Source organism: Crocuta crocuta, unplaced genomic scaffold (genome assembly GCF_008692635.1).
Source record: "Crocuta crocuta isolate KB4526 unplaced genomic scaffold, BGI_CrCroc_1.0 scaffold458, whole genome shotgun sequence".
In the NCBI taxonomy this organism is placed as follows: domain Eukaryota; kingdom Metazoa; phylum Chordata; class Mammalia; order Carnivora; family Hyaenidae; genus Crocuta; species Crocuta crocuta.
Genome location: NW_027531908.1, coordinates 586,976 through 608,145, shown reverse-complemented (window position 1 = coordinate 608,145; position 21,170 = coordinate 586,976). Strand labels below are relative to the sequence as shown.

The window sequence follows — 21,170 nt, the reverse complement described above, 5'->3', positions numbered from 1 at the left end:
CCGGGGGCGACGAGGGGATCCTCAACTTCCCGCCGCCAGGGAGACTTTTCGTGAGAAGGTCAAATGCAGACAGGCTTCGAGTGAGAACTCTGTCGCCACAGGTGTACAGACTCCTACGTTTTATTACAGCTCGTGGTGGTGCACGTGGGCAACACGGGGGACACAGGGAGCTACTAGTGCAAGGCCACGCCGTCCGCACGGGGACCACCAACTCCCATGTACAGAGGGTTGTACACGGAGAACCTTACAGTGGTCGGTGTTTTCCGTAAAGACTGAACACCCTGGGCACGGCTGCAGCAGGAACCGCGGACCGTGTCGCCAGAGCAGCTACTGGACAGACTGGGGGGGGTNGGGTAATAAGATACCGAAGAAGGTACAGAACATTTACTGGTAAAAAACACAACTCATGATAAATTGAACTTCACCTTTCTGTAATAAAAAATTAAAAATTTGCGTGGACTCTGTTTGAACACAATACAGACTAGAAACTTCCCCAGTAAGAGGGATCGACAAGAAATGTCACCAGCAACTTGTAGAACCTTCTGGTGCTAAACACGCCCTCCGCCACGTCGTCCCCGGCGGTGGCTCCGCCCCGGCCCAGATGGAGGAGCCCCCGCAGACGCCGCGCTGCTCCTGGCCGGCCGCCTTCCCGGCAGCCCCCGCGGCGCCTAGCAGTCACTCTTCCAGAGCTTAATGGTCTTGTCGTTCTCCAGCGCGGCCGAGGCGATGATGTTCTCCGTCGGGTGGCAGGCCGTGGAGATGACGACGTCTGGAACAGACAGCTGCCCTGTGCCCGGGTGCAAGGACCCGCTCTGCCACCCAGGGTCATGCTCCCACTGCTGACTGTGCTGCCTGTGCCAGGGACGCCTCGAGGGAGCACGGAGGCCAGACCGACAGCGGGAAGGAGGCGCCCGCACTGGCACAGCCGCAACGGCTCGCCAGGGCCTGGGCCAGGGCAGCGGTACCCGGGGGGGACACGGGAGCATCTGCCTTGCTGTGGGGACGTGCCCACTCCCACCGCCCCTCCACCCCTGCTGAGAACGGGCACACTCTGCCCCCACCAGGAAGCCGCCTGCCTCTGTGTGCTGGCACCTGGGGCTAATTCCAGAACTTTCCCTCTTCCCGTGTGGCTTCAAAGGGGCCTGAGTGTCCTGCCCACAGCAGGAGCCTAGAGCGACAGAAGCACGGGGCTGCTCCCAAGGCGCTGGGCCACGTGGGCCGGCCACACAAAGTCACAGCTGGACTTTAGGTCTGAGCTGTGTCCCCAGTGGGTGAAGGGGACTTTAAGGGACGAGAGTACAGCACTTTCACCAAATTTTTAAAGGATCTGACAATCACCCTCCACCCGAGGGAGGGGGACCAGCACAGGCGGCCCCTCACGGCCGAGGGGTGTGAGCGGCAGGCCCGCAGGGAGGAGCCGCAGCCTCTAGGCCACAGCGGACGTGCCCTGCCCTGCACTTGTCCTGACGTGGGACAGACGCACAGGCCACGTCCGCATAGGAAGCCACGGAGCCTGTGTGGCCTTTGAGAGGTTAAAGGTGAGGCTGGCCCAGGCCAGATGGGAGCTCGGACAAAGCCCCCTGCCAACTACTGGCAAACTGGCGGCGGCCCAGGCCAGAGGACAAGGAAGAACCACAGTCGCAGGCGGAACACCACCACCCTGGCGTCCCAGGAACCGTCACGGCCCGCACGCGGCCTCGAGCTCACCTGTGTGGCCCTGCAGCTTCTGCACGATCTCCTTGGTCTGCAGATTCCAGATGTACACGAGGTTGTCCTCGGAACCAGACACGATCCACTGGAATGGGAAGACGGGGGAGAGAGCCGGGTCAGAGCCGCCCCCGCCCCGCCTCCGCCCGCACTGGGCCGCCAGAGGCTCCTGGAACCTGAAACGTTTTCTCCAATCACCACTCCCTCAGGGTCACATCCATCTCTGCCCAACGCCACCACCCGCTCAAGTCATGCCCCCACCTGGGTGGGCCTGAGCGGGACCCCGGGCTGGAAGGAGGGGGGGCCGAGCAGCCTGTGGGGAGGACGCCTATGCTTCTGAGCAGCAAGGCGCTTACGGAGAGCACCTTGCCCAAGCCCTCTGCCTCTGTGACGAAGGGACGCGTCCGGGAGCAGACGAGAAAGGCCGTCCGTCACGGAGGCACCTGCTTTGTTCCGCCGGCGCAGAGGAGCGTCTGTGGCCATGTAAGCCGGGCTGTGACAGAGTCACCTCTCAGGACGGCTGGAGAGGGCGAGAAGCTCCTGAACCGGGAGAAAACTCACCTTCCCGCCAGTCACGGAGAAATTTGCAAAAATGCAGTACTTCTCGTTCTTGTGGCCGGTGTAGGTCTTCAGGCACTGAGAAGGCAAGAGAACCATATGTTCAACACGTCCCGGAGTCCCTGCACTCTGGACAATTCTCGCGTTTGCAGTGCAGGCGTCTCGCGGCCGACTAACCTTAGCTCTGAAAAGCACTCCAGAGATACCGCGCAAAGTCACGCGGCCGAAGCTGTAACTTGCAGATTCGCGATCTGCTAAGTCCCGAGTCTGAGAAACGTGCACCGGGCCAACCTGATGAAGGCCGCTTTCCCGAGCCCCTCTTGCTTCAGACCCCGGCTCAGCTCTGCCGCCGGCCACGGCCACAGCCCGGACCCTGCGAGCCCCCCCCGCCCAGCGCTCACCTTTCCTTTGCTGTAGTCCCAGAGCTTCAAGGTGCTGAAAGGCAGAGAGAAGGGGTGAGTCACCTGCACGCCAGGGGGTCACCCTGCGCGGGGGCAGGTCTGCCATCACCGCGCACCCCTGTGGGCTCACGTGCGGGGCAAGGCCAGGGGCCAGGTGCGGGTGCCCGGCACTGCGGGCTCACACACTGGTTTGAGGACATCACGCACGAGAGCCCCACGCGCTTACAGAGCAAAGAACTACCAAGCTCTGCCGCCGAACAGAGGCTGCCGGGGGCTCCCCGATTCGGTAAGGGGCTCGTTCCTGCTACAAGAGGGCGGTGGGGAGCTTTGGCTGCAGAAACATCCAGAGCAGATTTCAGCGGCTGCAGAGAATCCCCTCCTCCCTGGGTAGGAATTCACTCTTCCCAAGGACGCGGACAAGAAGTGCGGACCACGGGGCCCTAGAGCAAGCCTGGGGGCAGGCGTGGCCCCGAGAGGGCTGGCCAGCTGCACAAAGATGCTGGTGGGCCGCCCAGTGAGGGGACTGCCTGCCCCAGAGTCTGCTGGGCCGCCACCCACGGGCTTGCAGGTGGAGACAGAGGCAGCGCGGAGGCCACCTGTCCCCTCCCTCCTGCAGACAGCGGTGCCTGGAGGAGGGGCTGCCCTGGCCACAGAGTCACCACAGAGAAACCTGGACCCCAAACCCTTCTTCAGTCCTGAGACCCGGCCACCAGCAGAGACGGGGCCGTCTTGAGAAACGCGAGGACCACGTACTGATGGAAACCCCTTCCACCTTCCTGAGTGTGATTCTGGTGGGAAACAGGTGTCCCTGGCCCGCCCCACGGGGAGGCGGGAACACTCACTTGTCCAAGGTCGCGGCCAGGATGTACTTGCCGTTTGGTGAGAACTTCACAAAAGACACGGGAGGGTTGTCGTCATCTGCACGGAGAACGCAGGGACAGGCTGACACACGAGCGACGGGCCGGTGCCCCGCAGACGACGGGAACGGCCCCGTCACCACACAGGACCGCCCAAGTGGGGACACTGCCACCAGTGCCCACACCACCACCCAGAACGGGCCCCCGAGGACCCAGACACCCCCCCTCACCCGTCCCTGTGCCGGTCACAGCGGCCCGTTCTCCTCGATGCTTCTCAGGTCCCTGACGGGGGCCCAACAACCCACTTGCCACCAGGGCTCCAGGAGCAAAGAAAGGGCCTGAGGCAAATCAGACTCAGGCGCCCGGCCTTCTGCCAACACGGGGTCGGTAAGTGGACACGGGGTCAGCGCCCTCACGTGGAGTAAGGTTTGCAGACGGCCCGCTGAGCTGGGAAAGTATCTCCACTGAGGGAGAACTTGGGTGAATCAGCTCAGTTTCTGTCACCTTGTAAGGGCAAACGGGTAGTCCGTTCTCTCTAGAAACCACCTTCTGGCAGGAGAGCCACGTCCTTGCACTCGGGGCTGCAGGCTCCCCACCTGGCAGCCCGGGGAGCTGGGTGAGAACCGCCGTCAGGGGCCACCAAGGACGAGGCCAGCACTCGCGGCCGGACGACGGCCCTGTGACCCTCACATCGGGAGGTGTGCACCCCCCCCACACCAGGTGAGAGGGACGGAACCGGGGCCGTGCACCCTGGTGCCGGAGCAGGGAGAGCGGTACGTGCATTACCACCTCGAGGAACCCGGCCCCCGTGCGCCAGGGGCCGCTGCTCCCTGCGACAGGCCGCAGACACTGCAAGAGCACACGAGAAGGTGTGAGGCCACGCAGGGCCGTCCCCGGTTACAGGGCCCGGCAGGAAGGCAGCCCCGTAATGCAGACACGGGGCCGTCGTACCAGGTCTGTACCCCCAAAGTCCTGATTCACGAGACCCCGCCAGAGCGGGGCAGGGCTGGGCTAGGCCCTCCCGGCAGGGCTGCGGGGCTGCAGGTCCGGGCTCACACCTGCTCCCTGCCGGGCGGCTAACTGGGCTTTCCAGGCCTCAGTATCCCGCCTGCCTATGGGGTAGGGCGCCCCGAGAATCACATAAATGTAGGGACACTTGACACAGACAAGTGCTAGGTGGCCTCAGTGGCGCAAACGATGGCACTTCCCCACCAGAAAGAGGTAGCCTCGCCAGGCCTCTGGGGACAGATGCTATGGACTCAGTGTAAGGCCATAGCACCAAAAAGGTGATAAACCATAAACCTCATAAACCAAAAAAAAAAAAAAAAAGCACAAAGGCCACGGTCATGGGCATAACGGTTCCCATCCCCAAATTCCCACGTGTAAGTCCTGACCCTCACAGGTCAGCAAGTGGGGCTGTGCATGCAGACTGGGCCTTGCAGGGGGAGCCAGAGCTAAAAAGAGGCTGGTGCAGGGACCCGAAGCATCTGTACGAGGGAGAAAGAACGGGGCCAGGAACGCACTCAGAGGAGGGGCCACGTGAAGACACAGCAGGAAGGTCGAGGAGATACCAGGCCTGCCCGTGCCGGGCTCTCAGGTGCCAGCACCCAGGACGCGGGGAGGAGTCTCTGCTAAGTCACCCAGCCCGGGGCGCTCGGCTACGCTGCCCGAGCCCACACGTCATCAGGCCACACGTGTTCCCGCAACAGCCCGTGCAGCACCTCCTGGGGGGGGTCGGTGGGCCAGACCTCTCCCCGGGGCCCCTGCCCAGCTCCCCCTGGAGCACAGAGCTGGGCCCCATCCGCCCCACCTCACATTTGAGCCCGGAACCACAGGGACCCTCCGGGCTGACCCCAGGGGATCCAGCTCCTCAAAACCCTCCCAGGACGCCCTCCCCATCACCTCGGGGATCCGGGGCCCTGCAGGGGCCCAGAACCCACCCTCCGGCCACACATACACCCTGCCTGGCGGCACTGCTCCCAGGCTCTGCCAAGGGAAGGCAGAGGGTCCAAAGGACTCCCAGGGCCTTCAGGGGACAGGGCGCAGGGCCCAGCCTGGAGAGGGGACTTGGCAGGGCCAGAGGCCACCCGGAAGGAGCCGGAATCGGTCAGTAGGGGAGGGTCCCTCCCAGGGGGAGCAGATCCAGGACAGAAGAGAGAGAGGGCTTCCCGAAAACCACGCCAGATGGAGGACGGGGAACGGCGCAGGCGGCTCAGCAGCTGGCCCGGCGACAGCCACTCGGAGGACGCCCAGCCTGGAAGCACATGGCGGCGGCAGCACTCACCGATCAGGGTCTTCAGGCACTGGCCCGAGGCGGTGTCCCAGATGCGGCTGCAACGCAAAACCAGCAGCAGGTTTGTATGCACGAGCCCCGCAAGCGGCCCGACAGCTCGGGGTCCTTGGCAAACCAACACCTGGGGACGGACCCCCAAGTCGTCGTCCAATTTTCTCAACTGTTCCGCGTGTCATTCATCGGGCAACTCCCCTCCCCTGGGGCCAGAGTGGGCACGTGCACCTGCTCCACCCCTGGCAGCTGGGTCACCAGCACGCGGGGGTCACGGGGGACACCGGGAACAGAGGCCGTGGCACAGGGCACCGGGAGCCTGACTGGTTTTCTGGCACAAACATCCCAAGTCGCCCAGAAGAGGGTTTGGTTTTCACAGACCCCAAAACTAGTGCAGGGGACTTTCCGGACATCCCTCTAGTCACGAAGGGTGCCGGGAGCCGCGGCCCCAGAACACACGGGCCAGCTTCAGCGGGTCTGCGACGGCCGCCCACCCGTCCCGTCCTCAGCAGCAGACGCCCGTATACCAGCCCCTGCCCCGCACTGAGGCCACTGGATCACAGGCTGGCACGTTACTTCCCAAAGTCCTCTCCCAGCTGCCCACCCCTGCCAACGTGTGCCCCTGTCTGGGACGGTGCCCCATGTCCCTGGCCGCTGGGGACTGGGCTTGGGGGGCGGCGGCAAGTGGGCTCCCGCAACCCGCTCCGCTCTGCCCGCCCCACCAGGTCCCTCTGCTGGGAGGGACGCCCCGGCACTGGGCTCTGCGGGTCCCAGCTGCCACCTCCCCACCTACACTGGGGGGACAACCATTGAAGTGTTCAGTTCTGACCCTGCTCCCCAATCGCCAAGTGGGGACGGCGAGGTCCCGGGGCAAGGCCGCCGTGAGGGTGAGGGTCAGCGCTGGTCAAGTGCCAGGTCAGTGGCTCTTAAGTTTTAAAGACAAGTGGATTGGGGGCGCCTGGGTGGCTTAGTCGGTTAAGCGTCCGACTTTCGCTCAGGTCATGATCTCGCGGTTCGTGGGTTCGAGGCCCCGCGTCGGGCTCTGTGCTGACTGCCAGCTCAGAGCCTGGAGCCTGTTTCAGTCTGTGACTCCCTCTCTCTCTGACCCCCCCCCCCGCTCACGCTCTCTCTCTCTCTCCTAGAAATAAATAGAACATTAAAAAAAAAAAAATTTAAAGACAAGTAGATCGTCCCCACACGGGGAAGCTCCTGCAGCTCTCCTGCGGCTCATTCTACTTTCCTACCCGTTAACTGGGGACTCCAGACGCTGAGGGAAGAGGCAAGCGGGCCTGTTCTGCTCCTGACTTTACTACAAGAAGCGTGTTACTGCTTCTTGTAAACACAGTAAAGTTTCCAGTAAAGTCTGCCGCACAGGCCTCTTTGCTAGAGTCGTACCGGGGGTGGCAGCCAGCCCTTGGCGGGCCCCACCCGGCCTCCACCAGTGACAAACCAGGGAGGTCTGCCTTCACTCGTGGAGACGTGGTCGGGTGACAGATTTCTCTGGCATCAATCACGTTACTACAACCTCTCGCCGTTCGATAAACACACGTGGTCGTGGACGACCTTCAACGCGCTGTGGGCTCTGCCCGCGGCTTCCGTGGGATCCCGACATTGACACTGCCCAGCAGCATCCTCCGTGGATTTCTTTCCAGACCCGCTATGCAGCCTGGGGAGGAGGGGCAGGCCAGGCCCCCACGCGCGTCACACCAAGGCCGCCCTCTTGCTCTGTGGTCCCAACACATCCACAGCCTTGAGGGCGGCTGAGGGCGGCAGAACGCCAGCCCCAGGCCACCTGCAGGCCTTCCGCGGCCAACCCAGCACCGGGAGCCACCCAGAGGCGGGGGGCAGAGAAGCGGTCCCCTCCTCCCGTCCCCGGACCTGCCGCATCTGCACTCTGCATCCCGTTTGCACCCCGCTTATCTTCACCATGTCCTCACTGAGCTTCTAAGGGCTGACACCTGGGTCTTCAAGTTCCCCATCATTTTTTCCCCTTTCTCCGTCTGTTTACAACTCTCCTCCTCCTTTTGGGGGAGGGGGGCGTAGCCTCCGCTCTTGACCGCCAGACCCCACGTTCTTCCGAAGAGCGATGCAGACAGCGGGCAGTTGATGCGGCCCGAGACCCCACATGTGCTGGGAGCACAGGCCTCCCAGGAGCTGCGCCTGCTCGCTCCACGCTTCTCTGCTCCCGGTGTCGCTCGACCTTTCGTCCCACGGACGTGGACGTCACCTTGCTCTGCGCCTGCCCAACACCATTCACCCAGCTTCTGTTCCAAACCTCCTCTTACAATTCTGTTCTAAGACAGGACAGCGGGGGTGGGGGGCCGCCTGGGGGGCTCAGTCGGTTAGTGTCTGACTCCTGATTTCGGCTCAGGTCATGATCTCACGGTTCATGAGTTCAAGCCCTGAGCCCGGCTCTGCACTGGCAGCACAGAGCCTGCTTGAGAACCTCTCTCCTTCTCTCTTGCTCTCTGTCCCTCTCCCATTCTGTCTCCCTAAATAAACTTGGGAAACAAACAGAAAGATACACGTTTTTAACCAGAAAAGAGAACAAGGGGCGCCTGGGTGGCTCAGTAAGTTAAGCGTCTGACTTCCACTCAGGTCATGATCTGACCATGGGTTCGAGCCCCACATCGGGCTCTGTGCTGACAGCTCGGAGCCTGGAGCTGCTTCGGATTCTGTGTCTCCCTCTCTCTGCCCCTCCCCTGCTCATGCTCTGTGTCCCTCTCAAAAATGAATAAATGTTAAAAATTTAAAATAAATGAAAATAAGTAAAATTTGAAGAGAACAAGAGACAGAAGGCTTTCTCAGTCGCGCCCGGCGGCCCACCCGCGGGCACCAGCGGCCACCGCCCGGCAGCACCGCTCCAGCTCTCACCTCTACGGTATCTGGTTACCCGTCTCCTGCTCAGTTTCCCTCCGTACCAAGCACAGCCCAACTCCCAGCACGCCTCCCTGCCTCAGAATCCGCAACTCTCCTCGGGCCTGCACGCTGCCGCCCCTCCCGGGGACCCAGCCTGGAGAGCCCGGNCACACTTCTGCCCCCGCCACGGAGTCAGCCACGTTACATAACGTTCACTTCCACGTCTTCCCTCCCGTCTCCGGAAGATTCCTCAGCACTTAGGTTCCAAGCCCCGTGCGGTTCACGCAGCCTGTACAGACGGTCCACACGAGACGACATCCCCTCGGCCTCCTCCCTCCTCTGTGGTGGGGTCTCCGCTCCACCCGCTCAGGAGGGGAGGCAGGTCCTCCCGGGGTCCGCATGCCACCCGTGCCCTTGACCTTGTCCAGCACACTCGTCCGTGCCCACCAGGAGTGGAGTCCTGAACAGGAGCGCGTCCCCAGGCCCCCCCCCCCCACAGGAGCCCTCCTCCCCCCCCATCCCGCGGTCCATACCGACGCAGGGGCTGCTGCGTATCCGTCTGCCACAGCCCTGTGATGCTGTGACTGCTGCCCCCCAGGGGCCAAAACAGCGCCTTTAAATAAATATTTGCTGGGGCGCCCAGGGGGCACAGTCTGTCAAGCCTCCAGCTCTCGGTCTCGGCTCAGGTCGTGAGTTCGAGCCCCACATTGGGCTCCGTGATGACAGTGTGGAGCTTGCTTGAGATTCTGACTGCCCCTCCCTGCTCGCTCGCTCTCGCTCTCTCTCTCGCTCTCTCTCAAGATAAACATTTAAAAATAAGCAAACACATATATATGCTGAGAAAAAGGTACATTTCTGCACTTACCAGAGCCCGTCGTAGCTACTTGACACTATCAGGGATCCATCCCGATTAAAATGAACCTGAGAACAGAGTGGAGGAAAAAGGACACTTACTTCCCAGGGATGAACACAGACCGCGTCCCACTCACCGGTGTCCTGCACAAACGCATGGGCGTCTTGCCGAGCGCAGAGCAAACGACGGAGCCACCGCCTGCTCCCAATCCTCCTCACTTCCTGTGGACACTGAGAGACACACGGGCTACGCGGACAGAGTGACCTCACCTGGCGTGTCCAGCAACGGTCCCCTGGCCTCACCACGGACGACCGAACTTTGAAAGGAATCCCACTGAAACGCGGGTCAAGGAGCTAAATCACCTACTCCAAAAGGCGTCCTTGAAAAGACACGAGCACGACCCAGAGCCAGAGAGGGGCCCTGCCGGCCTGACCCGGGCGACCGCTGAAAACCACTTCCCCTGACCTCCTGTTGGACAGAAACGCCAGGAGAGAAAACCCACTCGTCGGGTAAGGACCGCAGGGGCGCGGTGCGCTGCCCACGCGAGAACCGGGCGCCTGAGCCCGTATCTGCTGGTCCGACCCCCCTCCGACACCTTCTGACCCCGCCCTCCCCGAGCAGCGACACTCGCCTTCACGGAAAGAAATGGCAACCTGACAACTGTCTGATATTTGTGCTTTTCTTTCCTGCTTTTTTCCAGTTGAGCCCTGGGGGGACTAAAGGACCCGTGACGTCAGTTCACACCTGTCGCAGGTGGTCCTGTCTCTGCTGCCTGCCAAATGCTCTCTACAGGACACAGAGCCGCACCAAGGGCCGTGTGCTCGCCTCTGCCGCCCCGAGTGACGCCCCTGCCCGGCACCACTGCCCAGCCCGCCACGGCTCTTCTGCTCCAGGGCTGCCCTCGGTGGTCACTTCCTGCCCTTGACTCACAAAATGCCGGTAGCACCCAGTTTTGACGACCGGAACAATCCCCAGACTCTGCTGGGTGCCCCCTGGGGGCAAGTCCATGCGCCCCACGACAGCTTGTGAAACAAAGTTCCGACCCAGCACCTGCTGACACGTTCTCAGCGGCTGTGGATGACCCTGGGACCCTGGGCCAGGATACGCGGACGACCCCGCGCCTCCGTCCAGGAGCCCCGCCCGCCACGCAGATACCTTTACGCTCCAGCAGCTGCCGCAGGAAAGTAACAGGGGAAATGACCTCTACGCAGCTAAGGGATCACCTCAGCACGTAAGCAGTACTGAAAGTCACCAGCAAGGCACGGCCCGCTCCCGCCCGTCACATCACGTCCTCGAAGACGAAGAGTAGAGTTGTCAAGGTGCCACGTGACCTGGGCTCACAGCGAGACTGCCACGCGCGGCGGGCGGCCTCTGCGCAGGCCCACTCGGTCCCGTGAGGTCCCTAGGCACCTGAGAGGACCAGGAGCCGGGGCGCCAGCTACTTGACCGTAAGCACCCGCGCGCGAGCCCCTCAAGGTCACTTGAAACCTCACGGCAGTCTGTCCAACACCGTTTGTCCCTGTCTTTGGATTCACAAAACATTCTACCAAAACCCGCTGTGCCAGACACGGACGAGCTGATGCGGGTCCCCAAGGGCTGCAGAGCCTTCACACGCCGTCACCTCAAGTCCACCCTACAGGAGCATCACGCAAGCGTGCTAGGCTGGCTCAACACGCCCACCACACTCCTCAGGGTCAAGTGCGACTTACAAGTGCCTGGGGAGGGTCCGCTGCCCTCAAGGCGCCCCAGGCCTGAGGCCCCCCCAGGCCCGAGACCCCCCCAGGCCCGAGGCCCCAGGGTCCAGGCATGGACGCCACAGCCGCCCAAGGAACCCTTCCAAGTGGGCGGACTGCTGCAGCGCGGTGGCGGGCCACCCTCACCACTACTCAAGGGAGTATGTTGGGAAATATGTAGTTAAAAACCCGAAACACCTCAGAGGGCAGAGAAGCCGTGAGCAGCAGACCCTGGAGGGTGAGCCCTCAGGAGTCTCTGATTCTCTGATTCTCTACTTGCTGCCTTTGTTTGCCCTTTTTTTTTCTTTTTTTAAATGTTTTATTTATTTCTGAGAAAGAGAGAAAGACTCACAGCGTGAGCAGGGGAGGGTCAGAGAGAGAGGGAGACACAGAATCCAAAGCAGCTCCAGGCTCTAAGCTGTCAGCACAGAGCCCGACGCGGGGCTCAAGACCCACAAACCATGAGATCATGACCTGAGCCAAAGTGACGTTCAACCGACTGAGCCACCCAGGCTGCTCCCTTTTTTCTTTTTAACGAGCACTCCCCACTTCAGTAGGAAACAAAAACTTCACACACCACAGCACGGTCTAATCTCCGGGTCCCGCCTGCAGCCCCCGCCGCCACCGAATAGCAGACAGAGCTCCTTCGGCTCCTGTGCATCATCGCAACTCGTCTCCCAGGTCCTTCCCTCGGTCACAGCCAAGCCCGTCTCTGAGTCTGCACTCCAGGCACCGCGAGTCCACAGTGGTGGCAGAGCTTGGGCCTGGTCAGCCCATGTCCCTGGCGAACCACCTTCCCCTGAGCCCCAGGCGCCAGCTGGACATCCTCAGGGCCACTGCCGGCAGCACCCGTGTGTCCTCTGTGTTATCAGGGCTCTGCGAATGGGCTCGGTTGGGCAAAACAGCCTTCCCGAGGCGGAAAATGCTTTAAAAGCGCTCACCTACACCACCTCAGAAAGTGAAAAGGACCATCTGCTCAGTAGAAAGCAGCACAATGTTTACATGGTCCCTTCCCCTTTGCAAAGAAAGGCAAACTTGGCCAAGAAGCAGCTCCAGGCTCTTTGCTAGCAAAAAAAGGAATCGTCTGGCCGCTTTCAGGCACGGTGGTTTGTGAGCGGGCGTGCCCTTGAACGCTGCACGTTCCCCCTGCACAGCGTGAACGCAGAGCACAGCCTGCCGCCGGCTCCCCGGGTCGTCCCCGCCTCCTCCACCACCACCCCACAAGTCAAAGCCAACTCCACTCAAAACTCACTTCTCTGAGGCCGCACGGCCCAGCATGTGGCCCCGCTTCAGGCCTAGCCGCCTGATCTGGGGTTCAGTTTGGGGCCACCTAACCCGCCCCCCCGGCCTGCCTGTGCTATGGGCCCAAGGCTAGGAGACCTCTCCCGGGGTCCCCAGTGCCCCCTCTGCCCCTCCTCCCGTCCTGCCGCGGCGGGGGGGGGGCTGTGTCTCCTGGGCCCGGCGGGACTTACAGCTGAGACAGGGTCTGAGTGTGCAGGCAGGGTCTTGAGGCACTTTCCGGTTTTCACGTCCCATATCCTCACGCTTTCGTCAAACTGAAGACCAAAAGAAGAGGTTAGAACCGCCCCACAGGCGGGCAGCAGAGTCCTCTGGAAGCCAAGCCCTGGCACCACCAACCCCCCTCGTCCCCCAGCACTGATGTCAGAGGCTCAAGTCCCGAGCCCCAGGCTGCAGTCAGGCACACCCCGCCCCCACCCAGAAGGCACCACACTTACAGAGCCCGAGACGATGAGGTTGGACTGGGGGTTGAAGTTACAGCAAAAGACGTAGTTACTGTGCCCCTTCAGGGTTTTCAGACACTTTCCCTAAAGGCAAGTATTGCGGGACTAAGGCACTCCTGGCTCGGATTTCCGAAAATGGCAGCAGCTGGCGCGGATTTCCGAAAATGGCAGCAGCAGGCCACGCCCACCGACACCGAGGTGGAGGCAGCCTGAGGGCACATGCACCATGCACCGGCGCGCAGGACCACCCCCTGGACGGTGCCAGACTGGTCCCCAGACTCAACTCCAGCTGTGCCCATCGCCACACACACACAAGCTACCCGGGGAGGGAGGCCGAGGGAGGCTTACCGAGCTCACGTCCCATATCTTCAGGGTTTTATCATCGGAGGCAGAAACAAGGAGATTAGAATCTGACGACCAGGCCACATCGGATATTCCCTGGGGAGCGAAAACACAGGGTCACCACCTTGCCAGGACAAAATGCAGTTAACCGGCAGAAGCCAGAACATCCACCGAAAGATAATGAAGCACATCGCCCCGTGTCCCAACCCTTGAGCTACCGCTGGCCACAGGGACGGGAGGCCACATGGGGCCCAGAGCCCCCCCGTTCTCCTGCGCTCAGGCAGACTCGTCTGGGAAGGGCAAGGGTATTTGCTTAAAAATCAAGAGGCAACATATTCCAAATCCTCAGGGCAAAAGCTTCGCTCTTAAGCAGCCGAGCCTCAGGGATGCCCCCCACCCCGGGACCGCTGGCACCGCCCCGGCCGGCAGTCTCAGCATACAGGGTGCACACCTACCAGCTTGTGGCCAGATATGGTTTTCTCAAACTTTCCATCGTATGCTCCCCAAATTTTAATGAGCTTATCAGCAGCTGAAAGAAAGGAAGACAAAGGAACCGAGCTGGTCCAGACATCCCAAGTGCAGAGTCTGGGCTTCCCATAAGAGCCCTGGGGAAACGGCGTGAGCGCCGAGAAGCCCTGCGTGTGTTCCCTGCCGCACCGGCTGCCCATGCCCCGCCCTCTCCCCCAGGCCCCTGTCACTTCGGGGTGGCAAAGGGCTCCAGGTACGGCAGGGGACACGCAGTTTCCCGCAATGGTCTTAGCCCACACTGATTCTCCCCCGAGCCGAGGCCCTGGTGATAGATACGTACACGAACTCGCCAGCCACTCGCCATTCGGGCTGAATTTCACGGAGGACACGGCTTTCGTGTGGCCAGCCAGGGTGAATTTCAGAGCATAGTTGGGTTTCACAGGAGTAGGCTGTTGAAGAGACAGTACTAGTCATCCAACAGGCACCACCGTGACCGCCATTCTGAGCCCCACGTCCATACTCCCAGTGCCTGCTAGAACGCTCTGCAAGTCACCTTTCACACTGAACGTGCTTCAGCCTGAGCTCATGATTTCCCCTCACCCCGCCCCTCACCCCACCCCAAAGCACTGGAATCACCCTCGGCCACAGCCACAGCACGGAGGTCCAGGAAGTGCAGCCTCCCCCAAGGCAAAGGTCAAGGCTACAGCCTTGCTCAAAAGCTCCCGTGTGCTGCCTGGCATCTACAGAAGGAACCTAGGAACCTGCCTGGGCGTCAGATCCCTGGGGCCAAGTGGGTGCTCAATCAGGGACTCTGTGGGTCCCGCACAGAATCTTAAAACCAGGACCAAGACCAAGGTTGTTGATAAACCTCTTCCCAGGGGGCAGGTGCGGGGAGCCTCGGCTCGGCAAGTAAGCACTTGATGAGGCCTGTGGTCAGTGACTAAAAAACCAGGATCTAACTGAGGGTGGAGGGCAGACTCTGTAGCAGCATCTCCCAGGAGCGTTTCCGGCCTGGGTGCCCCTGGCGGTTCCCCGGGGAGCCCTCGGGGACGCACCTTGCTCTGCGTGGCTGAGGAGGAAGGGGTGGGCTGTGCTCGGGCAGCCTCCGTCTCTGGCTTCTTCTCCTCCGTTGCCATGGCTCTGAAGCCGACCAGGCAGGGAGACGCGAGCAGAGTTCACGGCTCCGAGCGACGACTCACAGTGGGAAGAGCCGTCTGCTAATCGAAACCTACAGTGGGAGACGGAGGCCCAGAAACAAAGCACATTTTAAAACGGAACCCTCAGAGAAAAGGACAGAAAACACCCGAGCCTCCTGCCGAGCTCTGAAGCAGACATGCTGTTCCAAAGTGAGGGGCAAAGCGTGGCCCTAACTCTGAGCTACCGCTTCTCAGACGAGGACACCCTGCCCCGGCCCCCTTTTGTCATGGCGCCGGAGGCCCCAGCTTCAAGGGTGCTCCCTACTGTTACCGGGGCCGTAGGAATGCGGCCCAGTCCAGGCAAACAAAATGCAATTTTCTTCAAAGAGCCCTTGAAACATAAGAAAAACAAACCCACCCAAATTACAGGACTCGGAGCTGCAGGGGTGCAGAAATCTGGGAACCCGGCTAAATGCTCACAAGTGATGTAGGGGCGTTAACTGTCACGCTTGAAAACACCCAAGGACAGCGCCCCAGGGGTCCTGACCTCCCCGGTGCTGCCGGGGCCTCTGGGTGCCAGGTGCAGACACGAAGCTGCCTCGGGACACAGGCAGCACAAAAGGCGCCCGCCGTGTCCCTGGTGAGGCAACAAGACCCCACCAGGAGGCGCAAACCAGCCCCCCACCCCACCCCGGAGGCTGCAGCCGCCCCAAGTGCACCCAGACCCGCTGCAAGCAAGCTCGCGCTGCAGCTCAATCAGGTGACAGTGGAAGCACCCAGGCCGTGCGGCAGGCAGGCAGGCGACGTTTGCTCCATCACAGAAACACGCTCTGGAGCCTGCGCGCGTCCCACAGAAGCACACCTGGGGACTCCAAAACGAGGGAAAGCGTTATTCAAACAGGGAGCCACCGGGACCTCCTTGCTGACACGCCTGGCCGTCCAGCTCCGGGAAAGTCTGCCCTGCCGTCCAGCTAACGAGCTGACACGGTGTAAATTCTAGCACTTGCGACGGAAGGCTTGCCTGACTCCTTGTCACACTGAGGCAAAATGGAAGCCATCAAAAAAGAGCACGTCTCAAAGTCTTCATCCCAGAGGAGGGGAGAGAAATTACAATGCAGCAGAGCCGAGCAGAGCCGAGCAGAGCTCAGATGTGGCCGCCGGCGGTCACCTGTAGCGGGGACCTGGGCGCATGCCTGAGGATGGATCGTGCAGCACCCAAAGCCCAAGGACCGGAGTGGGGGAGGGGCAGGGTGCACAAATGCGCCCAGGAACGAAGCTGGTGTTCGGCAAATGCTAGCTACTTGGCGATTAAATTCAGTGCAACCTGGCCGTGCCAACTAACCCAAGTGCTGCCTTCCCCTAGGTGAGATAGACAGGTGGGGGAGGGGGGTAGCTAAGGAAGAGAGGGGGAAAGACTTGCCAAATCTACCATCTGAAGAGCTACCAGCAAGAGCAAAGAGAGGTGTGAGGGACGAAGGGCAGTGAGAACTGGCAGGGAGAAGCTACTAGGCTTGAGGCTCCCTTGAGGGTAAAACAGGGCAGCTCCTTTTAACATAAAAATTGGGACCCACCAGGAGGTGGGGGGTGTGACTCCAGCAAACCGCCAGCCCTCCGGTGAGGACCGGGGAATACAATAGCTAATCTTACAGAAAAGATCCCCAACCCCTCCCGGCTCAGGCCCAATCCACCAATCCGTAGCGCTAGCAGAACATTACCATGCAAAAAAATCTGGGAGACCTCTAAGACTACAATTTCTGGACTCAACGCCCCAGGTTTCCACTGAAGGGGGGGGCACAGCCTCGCATTTTCCATAAACCCTCAGGTGATTCCGCAAAGGAATCAAAGGGAGGCTGGTTAGGGACTAGCTGGTACAGGAGGGCAGGAGAAGGTGGAGGCAATCCGGTCTGCAGGGAAGGCGGCTCAGAGCCCACCTCCCCAGCTCGGTGCTGCCTGCCCCCCTCACCACCCACAGGCCTCACCCAGGTGAGGAGGCGGACCACCCAAGCCGGAGCCTCCCAACCTTAAGGGCTCTCCTGAACTGCTTGTGAAATGCAGATTCCCGGATCCCCCACCCCGAGAAGGGGCCCACAGGTGAGGTAACTTGGTGACTCGCTGGAGGCCAGACCAAGAGCGGGGAATGGGGCTCTCCCCCACCTGTTCCGCAACCGGCCTGCGTTCCAGCTTCCCTATCTGCCTCCTCCGGGTCGGGCCCCCCTCAGAGCCGTGTCTAGCACAGCACCTGCCACAGGGCCTGACGGACTCGGGAAACGGACCTGGGAGGGGAGAAACCGGCATGAGAAGGCTAGCAGGGAGGTCTCTGCCATCACCCAAAATGGCTCTGGCGCACCAGAATGGAAGTGGTCCGAGGCTCTANGTCTTTCTTTGGAGCAGGGGAGATGCAAGCTGGCTGCAGGAGTAAGTCCCAGTCCCCGGGCTGAGGGCTTGTCACCTAGCCACTGGGGGAGGAGACCCTGGGGAGTGGCCACTCGGGTGAGCGCCGGGGGTCCCGGGACGCGCAAGGGGCTCTCGTGGGGGCACGTTTAAAGGAGGGGGGAAGGAAGCGGAGTGCGGGAAGGCGGCCGCCCCCGGGGGACCGGGCCCGACNAGCGAGGACCCTGAGCCCGCGGGGCCGGGGGTGCCGGTGCCCGCAGGGAGCCATGGTCAGGGACGGTCCGTGCCCGCTGCCCCGCCTGCAGGCTGCTCTGCTGTCTGCACGGTGAGGGTCCCAGACAGCGAGTCACCATCAGTTGCAAACAGGGAAGGGGAACCTCCGAGGGGAGGGCTGGGGCAAACGGGGAACCTGTTGGAGCCCGTGTTCGGGTCCCAAGTCCTGGGCATTCTCACCCGCCGCGCTCCCCCGCTCCCCGCGTGGGCCTCACAGCCCTGGAGGCGGTCAGGTCTCCCCCGCTCCACGACCCCAACCCAGGCAGCATAACGTGCAGTCTTACTTCCCAATTAAAGATGGAAACACCAAATATGTCGCAGGAACCTACGCAAACAAAAGAATAGCATTTGATATGGAAATGCCCAGGGGACCAAGTGTGCGGTTGTCACAGACGCAGGAGCTAGTCTGCAGGCGCCTCCCCAGGAGGATGCAGGGCAGAGTCTCTGGCCCTGGCTTGGCTCCGTGTGGATCTCCGTGCCTGGGAAGCCTAGTCACCTTGGGCCCGGTGCCACCGAGCCTTCTGGCTGTGACTACAGATGTTAACAAAACCGGCTCGGGATGAAAGACGACATCTCCCTGCACCTGGCCGCCCGGACCAGATTTTGAGCCCCTCGCAGACACGCAGCCATCACCTCTCTCTCAGCTGTCTCATTTCTTGGCACCCATTTCTCTCCATCCCTGCCCCAGGGCCTTCCCGTGGGCCTTTTCCAAACCTTTCTGAAACAGTCAGAACCCAAACCCCAACTCGGTTCTGTCCCCGCTCCTGATTTTAGACTCAGAGCCAGCTTCCCAGTGCTCTCATATCCAAATCCAAAATCTGCTGGCGAAGTTTACCGGATTACCCCCTCCAGCCTAGCACTCCCCCGCCCCCGGTGTACGTGCACCACAGACCCCCGCCCTGAATCAAAACTACTCCCAACCCTCCAACCCTCTAGGCTGCCGGATAAGCTTCCAGATCCCAGAACTCAGAACTCAAACCAGGTTCCCAAGTAAATTGGTATTGCCCAAGGAGACAGAACCTTCTAGTGAAAATGAGAAAATCCTTTCTGTTAAGTATTCTTGCAATCAATCCTCGTGGTCACAACTAAAATACTAGAACCAAATAACACAGCAGGTAAAGCAATTTAGAAAAAGCAGGTGACTTGCTTTATCGTCTAAGTTTTACATCCTTTTATTTCCCTCCCAAAATGTGTTCCAGCTCAGAAAAATCACAGGTGGAAACTACAGAGAAGGGAAGAGCATTTTGGAGATTTTTTTCCCCCCAGAACATTGACTGTGCTTCGACCTACGGGAGCTACTTGGTAAATGCACCTGTTCCCGTGAACAATTTTCATAAAAGACAACATTTCTCGAGGCTGTCTCGCCAACCCGAGAGTCTGAACCTGTCTGGGCACCCTCCGCATTGGCCCCGGTCCCCACAGCACTCAGCAGGCGGCGCTGGGAGAGAGGAGGAAGGGGGGGGGCACCGAGGGGCTGCGTTCTCTGGTACATTTGTTCATGGTATTCCCTGCACCTTCACAACAAGCCTGTGAAGTGGGTGTCTTTCTTCTTCTTCACAACGGGGACACCGAGTCTCAGAGAGGTGGGGAAGTTGCCCCAGCGCCCGCAGCCACCACCGTGGAATCCAGTACTGGCCCCAGGCAGAGCCCCAACTCCCAACCGGCAGACAATGCAACGCACAGTGGCAGGTGGATGGATGGACGGATAGGTGGACAGACGAAGGATGGAAGGATACATGGATGAACGCTGGGGGGATGGAGGAGTGAATGAGTGAGAAGCAAGAGCCGACGGTAGTAAAAGAAGAGAGAGCAACTGTGTCCCAAGGGTCTGTGACAGTGGCAGAGCTGAAACTAAGAACATCACCATCTTTTTTTTTTTTTTAATGTTTTATTTATTTCTGAGAGAGAGAGAGACAGCGTGAGCAGGGGAAGGTCAGAGAGAGAGGGAGTCACAGACTGAAACACGCTCCAGGCTCTGAGCTGGCAGTCAGCACAGAGCCCGATGCGGGGCTCGAACCCACGAACCGCGAGATCATGACCTAAGCGAAAGTCGGACGCTTAACCGACTAAGCCACCCAGGCGCCCCGAACATCACCTTCTTATAGGACTTGGAAAACCATATTTGGTCACCGGTGATAAATATTCCACCAGGGACAGCGCGCTGGNGTGGAAGCACTGGCCCTTTAATGACCATTCCAGGGCTTTCAATTCCGATGGCAGTTGATGAGGGAGGGTTGGGGAGGAAGAGGGACAAAGGGCTTCCAGGAACTGCTGACCAGCTTTCCAGACGAGACAGCTCACGTCTGCTGGGCCACCACTTTCACTTTCCAGGGAGCTGCTGGCACTGCTCAGAGACCCCCAAGGCTCCCACCAGCCCAGGTCAGTGGGGTTTGCGTTAATTTCTCCCAGGTAACTGCGCCAGGGTAACTGGTTTGGGAGACTTCTGTCCCTATTCCCCCTCCTTGGGCTCCCCTCTCTTTTCCTGACCCCTGCCCGTGGCCCTTCCGGACGGGTGGTTTGCCCACCATCCCGTGGGTCCCAGTGGGCCTTCAGCTAACCTGAGTCAGAAAACCCACTCCCAACGCCAGGATCCAGAAAGCCGCTTCTCGTCCTGGCTGTCTACCGTCCTTGTCTCCGTCCCCGGTCCATTTCGCAGGTGCAAAGGGAGCAGGTCAGACTGGGTCCGCGTGTCCGAGCCCCTCCTCCTTCGGCCTTTGCCCAGCCTGCACCTCCTGGACACCGTCCTTCACTCCCTCCTCCCTCCCACCCGCTCTGAAGCAGCTCAGCCTCCTGTCCCCTGGATCGCTTTCCCTTCCTGGGGTCACCCTCCCGAGGGGGACCGAGAGCCCAGCTGGCCTAGCACCGTCTGATTTCAGAAATGAAAGCCCTCATTCCCAGCAGCCCCCCATCCCACGGAAGCCAGGATGGTTCCCTGCACTGTCCCTTCCTCAAGGACACCAGGCTCAGCCCCTTCCTGTCCCTGCCAGCACCGTGGCCCTCAGCAGGGTCCGTTCACTTTCCTACCGCCCTCACATGGGGTCATAGGAGCAGGGACAACCCGTTAGGGCCGCAGTGCCTGCTGGGAGGGGCACTCAGTAGGTACCAAATAAAGACCCTCTGAACTAACGAAGCCTGGAATATTCACTTTCACTTCCTGATGGACTTAAGCCTAACCTACCTCCCTCCAAAGCCCCCACAGCCAAATCTGTCTGCTCTTAGCTTCCACCCTACTCTGGGGAGGGCCCCCGCCAGGTGGTGCTGGGTGCTGGGCACCAGTCTGGCCCCCCAGGCCGGGCTGGGCGGGTAGCCTAGCAGGAATCCATGGAATGCGGCTCAGACTTCCGATGCCAGGCCCCACCTGTTCGGTCTGCAGATCCCCTCCCCACCTCAGCCTGGGCTGATCCCCTTGGTTAGAGAAGGGTCCCCACAAGTGAGGAAGAGGCAGCTCCCGTGAGCTGACGGCCACATGGAAATCCAGGAGTCTAAACACTGGATCTTAGCCAAAAGGCCGAGAAGCGATCTGGGAATCCAAACAAACCGGGTGTTTTCCGAGGCTTTAGATCGGG

At 60.8% G+C, this 21,170-nt stretch overlaps 1 protein-coding gene and 1 long non-coding RNA gene across 5 annotated transcripts; one reads left to right on the top strand and one right to left on the bottom strand.

Annotated features, from left to right (window-relative positions):
* Positions 1–414: 414 nt before the first annotated feature.
* Positions 415–17,211, bottom strand: WDR5 (WD repeat domain 5). 4 transcript variants are annotated; one of them, XM_077774640.1, is made up of 16 exons: positions 17,095–17,210; positions 15,803–15,977; positions 14,860–15,032; positions 14,145–14,253; positions 13,792–13,865; positions 13,343–13,432; positions 12,989–13,078; positions 12,725–12,808; positions 9,532–9,587; positions 5,808–5,854; positions 3,509–3,584; positions 2,667–2,700; positions 2,443–2,532; positions 2,269–2,343; positions 1,708–1,795; positions 415–769 (listed from the first exon to the last, which is right to left on the bottom strand). In XM_077774640.1, the coding sequence occupies exons 3-16, from the start codon at positions 14,938–14,940 to the stop codon at positions 669–671; spliced, it is 1,095 nt and encodes a 364-aa protein (XP_077630766.1). In that variant the 5' UTR covers positions 14,941–15,032; positions 15,803–15,977; positions 17,095–17,210; the 3' UTR covers positions 415–668. The 4 variants fall into 4 exon arrangements, with proteins under 4 accessions (XP_077630766.1, XP_077630763.1, XP_077630767.1 ...); XM_077774637.1 differs by having other exon boundaries at positions 2,269–2,532; positions 17,095–17,211; XM_077774641.1 differs by lacking the exon at positions 2,443–2,532 and having other exon boundaries at positions 17,095–17,206.
* Positions 17,212–19,828: 2,617 nt separating this feature from the next.
* On the top strand, positions 19,829–20,730 carry LOC144240346 (uncharacterized). The gene is made up of 2 exons (XR_013337684.1): positions 19,829–19,983; positions 20,261–20,730. It is a non-coding gene; the product is annotated as an uncharacterized LOC144240346 (long non-coding RNA).
* Positions 20,731–21,170: the final 440 nt, after the last annotated feature.

Excerpts from the sequence above, each read along its gene's own strand:
- WDR5 (XM_077774637.1), bottom strand. The coding sequence starts at position 14,940 with ATGGCAACGGAGGAGAAGAAGCCAGAGACGGAGGCTGCCCGAGCACAG. Across the intron at positions 13,079-13,342 it reads AGATATGGGACGTGAGCTCG|GGAAAGTGTCTGAAAACCCT; the intron begins GTAAGCCTCCCT and ends ACTTGCCTTTAG. Across the intron at positions 2,701-3,508 it reads CTGGCCGCGACCTTGGACAA|CACCTTGAAGCTCTGGGACT; the intron begins GTGAGTGTTCCC and ends TCTGCCTTTCAG.